At 53.4% G+C, this 11,443-nt stretch overlaps 2 protein-coding genes across 2 annotated transcripts in view; one reads left to right on the top strand and one right to left on the bottom strand.

Annotated features, from left to right (window-relative positions):
• The window catches only part of ISG15 (ISG15 ubiquitin like modifier), a 14,154-nt gene extending 6,828 nt beyond the window's left edge, over positions 1 to 7,326 (bottom strand). The window contains exon 1 of the mRNA XM_007945494.1: positions 7,219 to 7,326. Within this exon, the coding sequence (XP_007943685.1) occupies positions 7,219 to 7,326 (108 nt within the window). The remainder of the gene's footprint in view (positions 1 to 7,218) is intronic.
• A 2,936-nt stretch (positions 7,327 to 10,262) lies between these two features.
• Positions 10,263 to 11,202, top strand: HES4 (hes family bHLH transcription factor 4). The gene is made up of 5 exons (XM_007945397.1): positions 10,263 to 10,370; positions 10,440 to 10,535; positions 10,625 to 10,712; positions 10,790 to 11,067; positions 11,113 to 11,202. Exons 1-5 carry the CDS (start codon positions 10,263 to 10,265, stop codon positions 11,200 to 11,202), a joined length of 660 nt encoding a protein of 219 aa, XP_007943588.1.
• The last annotated feature ends 241 nt before the right edge of the window (positions 11,203 to 11,443 follow it).

Genomic DNA, 11,443 nt, shown 5'->3' with positions numbered 1-11,443 from the left:
GAAGCTGGAGGTATCTCTTCACTCAGGCAGCTGCTGGCTGCCAAGGCTAACAAGCCCAAGGTCGACAAATCAAATGGCACAGTCACAATATTACCAAACAACACGGTAGGCCACTAGAGTCCAGAATCAGTCCCCAGATAAGAAGAAAACAACATGGCGAGCTGCTAAATGAAGACTTGGCTACATGCAGAGTCCAAGCATGCCAAAAAGCTGCAGGGACCTTTCTCAAAACTTCTTACATGCTGGAAGTAGACCACATCCCTAAGGCAGCTACTTAGATGCTCCAGTAAATTACGCCATGGAATTGATTGCCAGTCTCATCATGGGAAATAACTATGTCCAGTTGCCCAGCCACTCAAACCAAGGTCCAGCCAAGTTGACATGTAACCTTAACTATAAGGCCTTCCCCTTCACCCAACTTAATATGTGTCTACCCTTTAGTTAGTGGTTTATCTTCCTATCCCCTCTGTTCTGGTTACCTAGTGCCACTCTGACAGAAATATACCACAAATGGGATGGCCTTAACAAACAGGAGTTTATTCTCACAATTTGGCAGCTTTAAGTCCAAGTTCAAAGTGCTGGGTGAAAGCACTAGGGGCTGGGTGAAAGTTCCTCAACCTTGGGGTCCAGCTCTGGCTCCTGCTCCCAGCCCACTGGAGCTAGAGACATTTCTTCACTCAGACAGCTGCTGGCTGCTGAGGCTGAGAAGCCCCAAGGTTGACAAGTAAAAAGGCACAGTACCGATGTTACCAAACCACACAGCAGGCCATTAACTCAAGTCCATTTTAAGTCCCAAGGTTGGCAGAGCATGGCAGGCTGCTGAACAATGACACAGCTACATGCAGGGTCCAAGCATGCCATAGGCTAGAGACCATTCCCAAGGCTTCTCTTATATACAGGAAACAGACCACATCCCAAAGGCAGCTACTCAGCTGCTTGTGGTAGAGCCCACCATGCAGTTGATTGCCAGTCTCATCATGGGGAATAACCACCACGAGCTGCCTAGCCACTCAACCAGGCCCAGCCAAGTTGACACACAAACATAACTACCACACCTTCCCATCCCTACTCACTGCCATCAAGTCGATTCCAACTCATGGCAACCCCCATTGGGTTTCCAAGGCTATAAATCTTTACAGAAGCAGACTGCCTCATCTTTCTTCCATGAAGTGGCTAGTGGGTTCAAATCGCCCACCTTCTGGTTAGCAGCCAAATGCCTTAACCACTATAACACTAGAGCTCCTTCCCATCCCTGGTAACCATCAAAGAACATTTCTTTTTGTGGGTGAACCTGTTCTTGACTTTTTACAGTAGTGGTCTCATAGGTTTGATATAATATTCCCCTTTTGTAATAATTTCACTCAGCATAATGTCCTCTAGGTTCATCCATGCTATGTTTCACAGATTGGTCATTGTTCTTTAATGTTGCATAGTATTCTATCGTGTGTATGTACTATAGTTTGCTCATCCGTTCATCTGTTGATGAACATTTAGGTTATTTCCATCTTTTTGCTGTTGTGAATAGTCCTGTAATGAATATGAGTGTGCATATATCTGTTCACATCATGGCTGTTATTTAGTAGGATATATATACCTACTAGTGGGATTACTCTTATTATCCTACTTTTATTTAGTAGGATACCTACTAGTGGGATTACTGGATCATATGGTATTTCTATTTCCAGCTTTTTAAAGAAGTGCCACACCATTTTTCACAATGGTTGCACCACATTATAGTCCCGTCAGCAGGACATGAGAGTTCCAGTCTCTCCACATCCTCACCAATACTTGTTTTGTTTTTTTAAACTTTGCTATTAGTGCCGGGGTGAAACGATATCTCGTTGTTTTGATTTGCATCTCTCTAATGGTTAATGAGGAGCTCTGGTAGCGTAGTGTCTAAGGCACTTGACTGCTAACCATAAGGCTGGAGGTTCAAACCCACCAGCCACTCCTCAGAAGGAAGATAGGGCAATCTACTTCCGTAGTGATACTGCCTCAGAAACCCAAGTTGAAATTGACTTGATGGCATATAACAATGGCTAGTGATTGCGAGCACTTCTTCATGTGTTTTTTGGCCGTTGAATGTCTTCTTTGGTGAAGTATCTGTTTGTGTCCTCTGACCATTTTTAAATTGGCTTATTTGTCTTTTTGTTGTTGAGGAGTTGAAGTTTTCTGTAACTTTTAGAGATTAGCTTCTTGTTGGATATATCATTGCCAAATTATTTTTCTCCCAGTCTGTGGGTTCTTTTTACTCTTTTTGGTGAAAGCTTTTTTTATTTTTAAATTTTATTGTGATTTGGGTGAAAGTTTACAGAGAAAATTCATTTTCCATACAGCAGTTGATATACACTTTGTCTCAGGACATTACTTTCAATCTCCCACAATGCAATAGCTCTCCTCCTACTTCCTCTCCATAGCCACCTCTTCCCTGTGTCCTTCCCTCCACGCACTCCTGCCCCTGGAGCTGTCTCCCTGTGCATACACAGCCCTTCTATTCTCCCATTATTGATCTCTGCAAGGAGTGTATCTACCTCAGGTAAATGTTTACCTCATATGCCTGTCTTTTGTTTGGCTGGAAGCAACAGGAGTGGGTTGAATTCCAGACCTGAAGGGCAGCTAGAGGCCATAGTCTCAGTGGTTCCATCAGGCTCTATCAGACCAGCAAACCTGGTCCTTTTTTTTTTTAATGATTTTGAGTCTTGTTCCACATCATTCTTCCACTCTATCCAGGATCTCCTACACAGATCCCCCTCCAAGTGGTTGACAGTGGTAGCTGGGCACCATCTGGTTCTTCTGGTCTCAAAGTTGTATAGACTGCGGATTGCATGGTGTACCAGTTGCTTGGACTGATTGTTTCCATGCATCTTTGGTTTTCTTCATTCTTCTTTGCTCTGGACGAGGAGAGACACATCGTTGCATCTAGATGGCTGCTTGTAAGCTTTTAAGATCCCAATAGCTACTCGCCGAAGTAGGAGGTGGAACAATGTTTTGTGTAGTATGTTATGCCAATTGAGCTTGATGTCCCCTGTGACTATAGTCCCAAGCCCACAGATCTAACTACTTGGTCCCTCTAGGTAGCTGGCTGTGGTGTGACCAACTTTTTGATGAAAGCTTTTTTTTTTTTTCCTTGTGCTGTCGAGTTGGACCCGACTCATAGCGATCCCTCCTTGGGTTTCCGAGGCAGTATCACTACGGAAGTAGATTGTTGATGAAAGCTTTTGATGAGCATAAATGTCTAATTTTTAGGAGGTCCCGGTCATCTATTTTGTCTTCTGGTATTTGTGCATTTTTAGTTATGTTTGCTGGTGTATTTATGCCATGTCTTTGGGTGCCTAAGTTTTTACCTGTGTTTTCTTTATCGTTTTAGGTTTTCTGTTTAGGTCTTTGATCCATCTTGAGTCTGGTTTTGTATATGGTGTAAGATATAGGTCCTATTTCATTTTTCTGCAAGTGGATATCCAGTTTTGCCAGCACCATTTGTTGAAGTGACTATCCCTTCCCCATTTAATGAATTTCAGCCCTTTGTCAAAGACCAGCTGTCTGTAGGTGGATGAGTTTAATTCTGGGTTCTCAGTTCTGTTCCATTGGTCTATGTGTCTCTTGTACCAGTACCAGGCTGTTTTGACTACCATGGCTGTGTACTAAGTAGGCTTTGAGATCTGGGAGTTTGAGGCCTTCTATTTTGTTCTTCTTTAGTAGTGCTTTACATTGTATCTGGGGTTTCTTTCCTTTCTATATAAAGTTGGTGATTAGTTTTTCCAGCTCCTTAAAGAATGATAATGGAATCTGGATCTGGATTGCATGCGTCTTGAGGAACTAGACTGTTGAGCTAATCAGCTGTAAGCTTCCTGAGGCTAGCCCCACAGCTGCACCTAACCTGAGCCTCATGGGCCTCCATCCCACCCCATGTGGCCCCTCGAAGCCCAGCTTTCTGTAGTCAAGGGAGGCGAGAAGGGTCTACAGAGGAGGAGGGCAGTCTCTAGACCAGGGAGGGCTTATTATTCTGGTCTAGGGGAGGCAGGACTGGAGCTGGCATGTTAGGAGGGCAATGTGTGGGGACCCTGGACAAACCCAAGGACCACATTGGCCCAGGTGAGGGTGTGGGAGAGCTGTACAGCTGGTAGGAGCATGGAGAGATGAGTAGGCCCTGCAGCCAGAGACATCTGGGACTAGATTTTCAACTCAACCCCATGTGTTTGGACCCCTGCCCTGTGCATCCAGACTCTGACCTGGAACTGAAAAACCACCATTTCTACCACAGCTGGCCGGGCCAAGTTCTGGGTCAACACCTGCCATGGGGCTGGAAACTTGGGCAAAGAAGGCACTGTGATGTGGTGATAAATAATAAGAAAAAAAAAAATAGAAAGGGGCATAGGAGGTGGAGTGGACAGGAGATGAGACATCAGAAAGCGGCCTTTGAGTAAAGACATAGCAAGGGGAAGGCAAGAGCCTTGGAGAAGAGTGTTGCAGGTAGAGCCTCAGCCATGCAAAGGCCCTGAGGCCAGTGTGAGTCTGCATATGGGAAGCTGAGTGGCTGGGGCAGAGTGGACAAGGGATGACACCAGAGAAGCAGTATGAGCGTGTGTGTAGATCACACAGAGCCCTTGGCAGGGGAGGGTCTGACCAAAGGATCATATGTGGGCCACGGTGGGAGGAGGGGAGAAAGTTGGGAGGTGGGAGGGAGGGTGGAGAAGACTGGGAGGGAAGAAGGTGGCCTCAAGGCATTCTGTTCTGATGGCTTCAATATCTTCCTAAAAGTTAGGAGGAGGTTATGGGGTGAGAGCAGGACAGGTAGATGACTGAGAAATGGCCCATGGCCCTAAGAATGTGGTGGAAGTTTTATTGTCTGAGTTGAGAGCCCATATCTCAAGAGGCCCTACAACATCCCCTTCACACTCTTAGGATGCTGTCCTGCTGTCCTGATAGCACCAGAAGGAGGCCAGTGGGCCTGGGGCAGGGAGAGGGGGAGGTGAAGAGCAAGGAGGAGGGCCACCTCCAAGGGCAGATATGTACATGATGTCATCATGGCCCATGACCCTTGGCTGAAGGGCCCAGACCAGTGGGAGCTGCCTCAGACAGCCCAGATGACCCACAAAACAAAGAATAAACATTGTTTTTTAAGCACAAAGATGGTTGAGATCTAGCATGGTCAGGGGTTAGCCAAGTGAGTAAAATGAGCTGAGGAGGTGAGGGAGTGGAGGAAGGCTGAGCAGATAAGTGACTGCTGATAGTTGGAGAGGCAGGGCACCAAGAGGGTGGAGAGTTAATGGTCACAGGGGGACAGACAGCAGAGGCACCCAGAGAATAGGTCAGAGATTAGAAGCTGAGGGAGTCGGGGGAGGTCCGGAAGTGCAAGGCCAGAAGGCTGGGGATCTCCCGGCAGATTTTGAAACCACCTAGAACTAAAACTCTCAGACAATGAAGGGCGGCTCCTGGAGGCAAGGCCACTGCACCAGATTGCAAGCTGGGCTCTTGGGGTGAAGGAGAAAGAGGTCAGGAAGTGTCATGGAGGGACGAAAAGAGTGCCCCTGTCTCCCTGGGTACAGGGGTCCCAGTAGAATGGGAGAGAAAAGCCTTACCCACGGAAGGCTGAGCAGAGCAGCCCCTGAGCAGACAGATGCTGGGAGGAGATGCTGCCACCCAGGGGCTGGGGGAAATGACATCTCCGATGTGGAGAGATGCCAATATGCACACTGACCCTGCTCCAAGGTTGGAGTGGCTGGGAAAAGCCATTCCCCAGTGCCTGTAAGGGGAGAAGTGCCATGTCCACCCATGGGAAGGACTGGATGGATGGTGCTCCCGCCCTGCTCTCCATCCCCGCCCCACCTGCATGCTAGCGCCTTCAGCCTTGCCCCTCTGATGCTTAGGATTGCACCATGAACATCTCCACGCCCAAGCCAATTCTCCTGGGGAGAACATGGGAAGCTTCCAGCCTCAGCCACTTTGGTGCCTTCTGCCTGAGCCCAGCACCACTGGCCTGTGGCAGGAAGGGGTGAAGCGGGACATCTGTGCCTTGTAGATGCTCTGGCACTGAGGTTCCGGGCTGGGGGTGGGTGTGGCGGCAGGGAGAAGGGCAACCTGGTCTGAGGTTGGGAGAATGATGCTCTGCTGGCATGAGTGGGGCCCCAAGGGACACAGGCTCAATGTTAAGGTGGGGTATGCTGTCACAGCAGCCAGAGGTGAGGAGATGCCCACAAGGCTGGAGCCCCAAGTGTCTGGGCTGAAAGACACCCCTGTCTTTCTCCACAGGCCCCCAATGAAATGGTGGGGGCTTGGCTCGCCTACCGCAGTCCCTCCCTCTGCTGCAAGCAGTATCCCTAGAGAGGTCCCTGGGACACTGCCATTCAGGCGTGGCCCACCTCAGTCTGGGCCTGGAGGATAGGCTGGCACTTGTGGCTCCCAAGGAGCACTCAGCAGTGGAAGGCCAGGGCTGTGAAGTCCTGGGAATGCAGGAGAAGGGAAGGAAGGAGGGATGTAGGGATGGTGACCTCAGTCCCTCCCAGGTAGTCCATTACCACCACGACATAAGAAACAGCTCCAAGATGTAAGGCAAGCCACCACCTGATTCTGTGATTCAACAACGGGAAGAGGACATGGCAGAGAAGACTGGTCTCAGCTCCACCATGTCTGGATCCGCAGCTGGGAAGATTGGAAGGGGGGTGGCTCAGCAGCTGGAATCACCTGGAGGTGTCTTATCCACACCTGCCAGCTAGGCTGGCTAGCAATTGCCACAACACTCCCATGGAACTCTCTGTAGCCCCTCCACATGTGCCTGCTTGGGCTTCCCCACAGCATGGCTGTTGGTTCTGAGTGACTATCTCAGGGCAGAAGGTGACATGCACATTTAAGATGTAGCCTCAGAAGTGCCATGTGCACTGTCCCTGCATTCCATGCTTGAGGCCCACACAGTAGGGTGTGGGTGGGTGGGTGGGGGGCTGTGGCAAGGACATGGCCTGAGTATACGGGTGGGTGGCTGCCTCTAGAAAAGATGACTGAGCTCAGCAGATCTCAGCCCCGTGATCTCACTGCAGCCCAGAGCTGTCCCCACCACTCAGAGCCAGGGAACCAGGAGGGCCCCCAGGGCTCCCAAATCCAGCTGTGAGAGCAGGGAGAGATAGCTGGAGAGACAAGGGCAGAGGCAGAGACCCACAGAGATGTGGGGACACAGCCAGGGGCAGCCTAAGGGAGACAGCTGGTGAAGACTCCCAGAAAGCTTACCTTCTTCTGGCCTGGAGAGACCCCTGGCTGGTGCTGGGGCAGCAAAGAGGGTGATCCTGGAGGTTCTGGGGCAGGGCTCCCTGGGGTGGGCTCCTCTGGGGTGGGCATCCCTGAAGCACAGGCACCCCTCCCTCTCTGGCAGGCATCTGAGATGGGTCTAGAGGGCTCTCAGGGAGGGCCAGGAGGTGCAGTGGGGGATGCGGCTCCTCCCTGCCTCAGTCCCCTCTGTGCTTGTTTCTCTGGGACAATGACAATACCATAGCTGACATAAATATTGGGTGCTATCTACGGGTTAGGCACCATTAACATGCTTCAAGAATAGACTCTCACTTCATCTTTCCAGTAACCCTGGGATCCTCATTTTACAGATGAGAACAGCAAGGTGGAACCAAGGTTCAGTGAGCGCATATGCTGTTAGACAGCCAGTGAGAGAAAGAATGGCTGAAAATGTAGCTCGGCCAGATGTTCCCACGTCTGAATCCTTTGCTTGCCTGATCTTGGCGTGAGGCTGGGGGCAGTCCAGCTGTGGCCAGAGCCCACCCAGATGCCATCCCAGCGCCTGCACCAGGAGCTTACCCGGGCCCACCCGCATCCCACAGCAGGACCAGAGAACAAGCCTTTTCAGCAGAGGAGATGCTGGTGGCCACTGGAGGGCACTAGCGGGTTCCCACAGCTTGGGGAAAGGGAGTTCCTGGGAGGAGGGCTTCAGAGATTGGGGTGACCTCGGGACGGCCTGAGCTGCTTAGGCACTGGAGCCTGGGCAGGGGGTCCAGGCAGGGCCTCCCACCAATCCCAAGCCTCAAGAACACACCTGTGCAGGGTGGGGTCAGGGGGACTAGAGCACCACAGAGGTACTGGTTCTGGCCTGGGATCCTAGAGGGCATCCCAAAGGTGAGGCATGGGCTTTGCTAGGGACCAGATCAGGGCCATATATGGATGAGCAGGAGAGAAGCTTCAGGATGGGGCCCGAGTGGACAAGGAGCCCGGGAATGGCACCCTTTGCCCACCTCTGATCATCCTCACCATCCTCACTGGCCCACAGTGCTCCTTCCCAATCCTGAGACTGCCTCTCCCCACCTCTGGGGGCTGCCGCAGAGCTGCCTGCTCACCTTGAAGATGTCACCTTAGAGAAGCCTTCCAGGCCACCCCATCTACAGGAAGGTTTAGAGAAAGCAGTTTCATCCTGTCCCTACAACAGTTGGGACTGTTTATTGTCTGCCAGACGAGAAAAGTCCCAGGGACAGGCCCTCCTCACTGTGGATGCTCAGTAAACATTTACTGAATGTTAGGGCGGCCCCTAACATTCAGTTACCCCAGCACCAAAAAGATTATAGTGCACCCCCACACACAGCAGTTCAAAATGGAAGCTGCATCAATGTGAAAATAAAATCAAACAAAAAAACCTGAAACCCACTGCCATCGAGTCAATTGTGACTCATAGAGATCATATAGGACAGAACAGAACTGCCTCCATAGGGTTTCCAAGGATGTAAATCTTTACAGGAGCAGACTGCCTCATGTGTCTCCCACGGAGTGGCTGGTGGGTTCGAACCAGCAACTTTTGGTTAGCAGCCAAATGCTTTACCCACTGTGCCATCAGAGCTGAAAATAGAATAAGTCCAAAGCCCTGTCTGGAAAACTGTGCAATTTGTCACATCAAACAGAAATGTTGTGGCAATTGTCTCTCATTTCCTGTGAGCCCTTCTGTGTGTGACATCACCTGTGGTATGATGTCACCCCATCTGGCTCATCCTCACCCAAACATCTTGTGACATAACCTCTGGTTATCTGGTGATGTTCCCAGCCTGCCCATTGAAATTACTGACCTGCCATGTGACATCATTACATTCTGTGGCATCATCCTGCCAGATCCTTGACATCACTTTGTCCTGTGATATTACCCTGCCTATCTACTGACATGATTTCATTTGCCCCATGGTGTCACCCTCACTGGTCCTGAACTATCACCTAATGTCCTCTGATGTTGCCCTGCCTGCCTTGGGACCTCAGCCAGCAGAGCCCACCTCACCAGCCTGACCTTGCTGTGTGGCCTGTGTTGGCCTGTCCTTCCCAGACAAAACTTATTTCACACTCACTATGTCATGGCCCCCATAGGTGCTGCTGCACCAGACCAATGAATAGCAGTAATTCTGAGGGTCCCAGTGGTAGGGCCTGGGGGACTGCCTGGAGGAGTGGCATCTTGGCTGTCAGGCTGGCAGAGGAGGAAGGCCTGGGTTCAAATCCTTTTTCTACCCCTTGCTAAATGGGACCCTGAGCCATGCTTAACCTTTCTGCGCCTTAGTTTTCTCACTTATAAAAAGAAAATGCTAGCACCCATAACCTGAGTATCTTTCAAGAATAAATTAATAGGTGTGGGGTGCTTAGCCACCTACAGAAGGGGCCGCATGCACTGGAAGAAGCTGCAGAAGGCGCCGCAAAGGGGGCCCAGACCATCCCGCTTCAGGAGATAAGGGTCCTGGAAGGTCAAGGAGGGGCTCAGTCGGATCTCGCTGTGACATGCGGAGGCCCCGACGCTGTTCCCCTTGAGAATTTTCCTTTCAGATTCTTCAACTCGCCCTCCCAGAGCTCTGTGGCCGGAGGGTAAGCAGCCAAGCCCCCGCCCCGGGTCCACAGGCCCAGGCCAGCTGGGATTGGTCCTTCCTGGCGCACAGCCCGGGACCCGGAGCGGCGCGGGTGGGAGCAAGGGCGAGGAGGTCCCCTCCCATCCGGGCTAAGCCAGAGGCCCGGGAGCGGGCTGGTACCCGGCGCGCCTTTGTCGCCCGCGGGTGGCGGGCGGGGAAGCGGCGCGTGACTGACAGGCGGCTGGGCGGGCGAGCTGCGCGGGGGCGGGGCAGCCGCCCATTGGCCGCGCGAGTGTGGGAAAGAGAGAAGAGCCGGGTTCACACGCTGGGCGGTGCGGCCCTAAGCACCCCGGCCGCGGGCGCCGCGTGCGGGCCGGAGTCTCGGCCCCCGCCTCAGCGGCACGGAGTGCCGCGGGCCCGCCACTCGCCCGCCCCGCCTGGTAAGGGAGGCGCAGGGTCACCATGCCCGCAGAGCCTCCGGGAAAGCCGAGCGATTCGCCACGGGCAGGAGCACCGGCCAGTGCCCGCCGTAACCCAGACAAGCCCCGAAGCGTTGCAGAGCATCGCAAGGTGAGAACCGGACCGGGTGGGCGGGGCAGGGGCAGGTGTACGCAGGACTCAGCCTCTGCCCGCCTGCAGTCCTCCAAGCCCGTCATGGAAAAGCGGCGCCGAGCGCGCATCAACGAGAGCCTCGCGCAGCTCAAGACCCTCATCCTGGACGCCCTTAGGAAAGACGTAAGCCTGGGGCGGGGGCGCAGGATCCAGGCGCGGGGTCCTGCGTCTCGGGCATGGCCGGCTACAGCGCCTACTGTCCTTGCCCACAGAGCTCCCGCCACTCGAAGCTGGAGAAGGCAGACATCCTAGAGATGACAGTGAGGCACCTGCAAGGCCTGCGGCGCGTTCAGGTGACAGGTGAGGCGCAGGCGGCGGGAGTGGGGTGGGACGCGCGGGGTTGCCGCCGCGTGCACCAACTGCCTGTCACCCCGCAGCCGCACTCACCGCTGACCCTGTCGTCCTGGGCAAGTACCGCGCCGGCTTCAACGAGTGTCTGGCGGAGGTGAGCCGCTTCCTGGCAGGCTGCGAAGGCGTCCCCGCCGACGTGCGCTCCCGCCTACTCGGCCACCTGGCGGCCTGCCTAAGCCAGCTGGGGTCCTCGTGCCGTCCGACCCCGCCAACCTCAGCCGCCGAGGCCCCAGCCGCCGAGGTCTACGCGGGCTGCCCGCTGCTGCCGGCTCTTGACAGCCCCCTCTCTCTGCTGCGCCCCGGAGCCGCCTTCGCGCTCCTGCCGGCATTCGCCGGGTCGGGGCCCAAGCCGGTGCCAGGTCTGACCCGGGCTCCCCCTGCTGCTCCCCGGCCGGGGCCACAGGGCCGGGACGCGCCCTGGAGGCCGTGGGTGCGGTAAGGACATGACTTTCGGACTTCTGGGGCCGCCGCCCCCCTCCTAGGGCCAAGGCCCTTTGAGGAGAGGTATTCAGAGAATATTTATTACTAGAGGCTGCGTCCTGAGTGGTGGTGTGATTTTCTTTTAAACGGGAAATGACTTTATGGAGGGCGTTTGCACACTGGAGAGTGAAGTTTGGTAGTGCGGTGCCAGCTGCGTGTCCCACTGATTCCCGCCGCTGCCCTCTCCTTCCCGCCAGCGC

The sequence above is a fragment of the Orycteropus afer genome, unplaced genomic scaffold, assembly GCF_000298275.1.
Source record: "Orycteropus afer afer isolate SDZICR_OR568_19922 unplaced genomic scaffold, OryAfe1.0 scaffold00136, whole genome shotgun sequence".
NCBI classification, from domain to species: Eukaryota; Metazoa; Chordata; class Mammalia; order Tubulidentata; family Orycteropodidae; genus Orycteropus; species Orycteropus afer.
Note: the sequence above shows the minus strand (reverse complement) of the source record. Positions and strands in the feature narration are given on the sequence as shown.

Coding starts and splice junctions, on each gene's coding strand:
- HES4 (XM_007945397.1), top strand. CDS start 10,263: ATGCCCGCAGAGCCTCCGGGAAAGCCGAGCGATTCGCCACGGGCAGGA. Junction 10,536..10,624: donor TGGACGCCCTTAGGAAAGAC/GTAAGCCTGGGG, acceptor CCTTGCCCACAG/AGCTCCCGCCACTCGAAGCT. Junction 11,068..11,112: donor TCTCTCTGCTGCGCCCCGGA/GCCGCCTTCGCG, acceptor TCGGGGCCCAAG/CCGGTGCCAGGTCTGACCCG.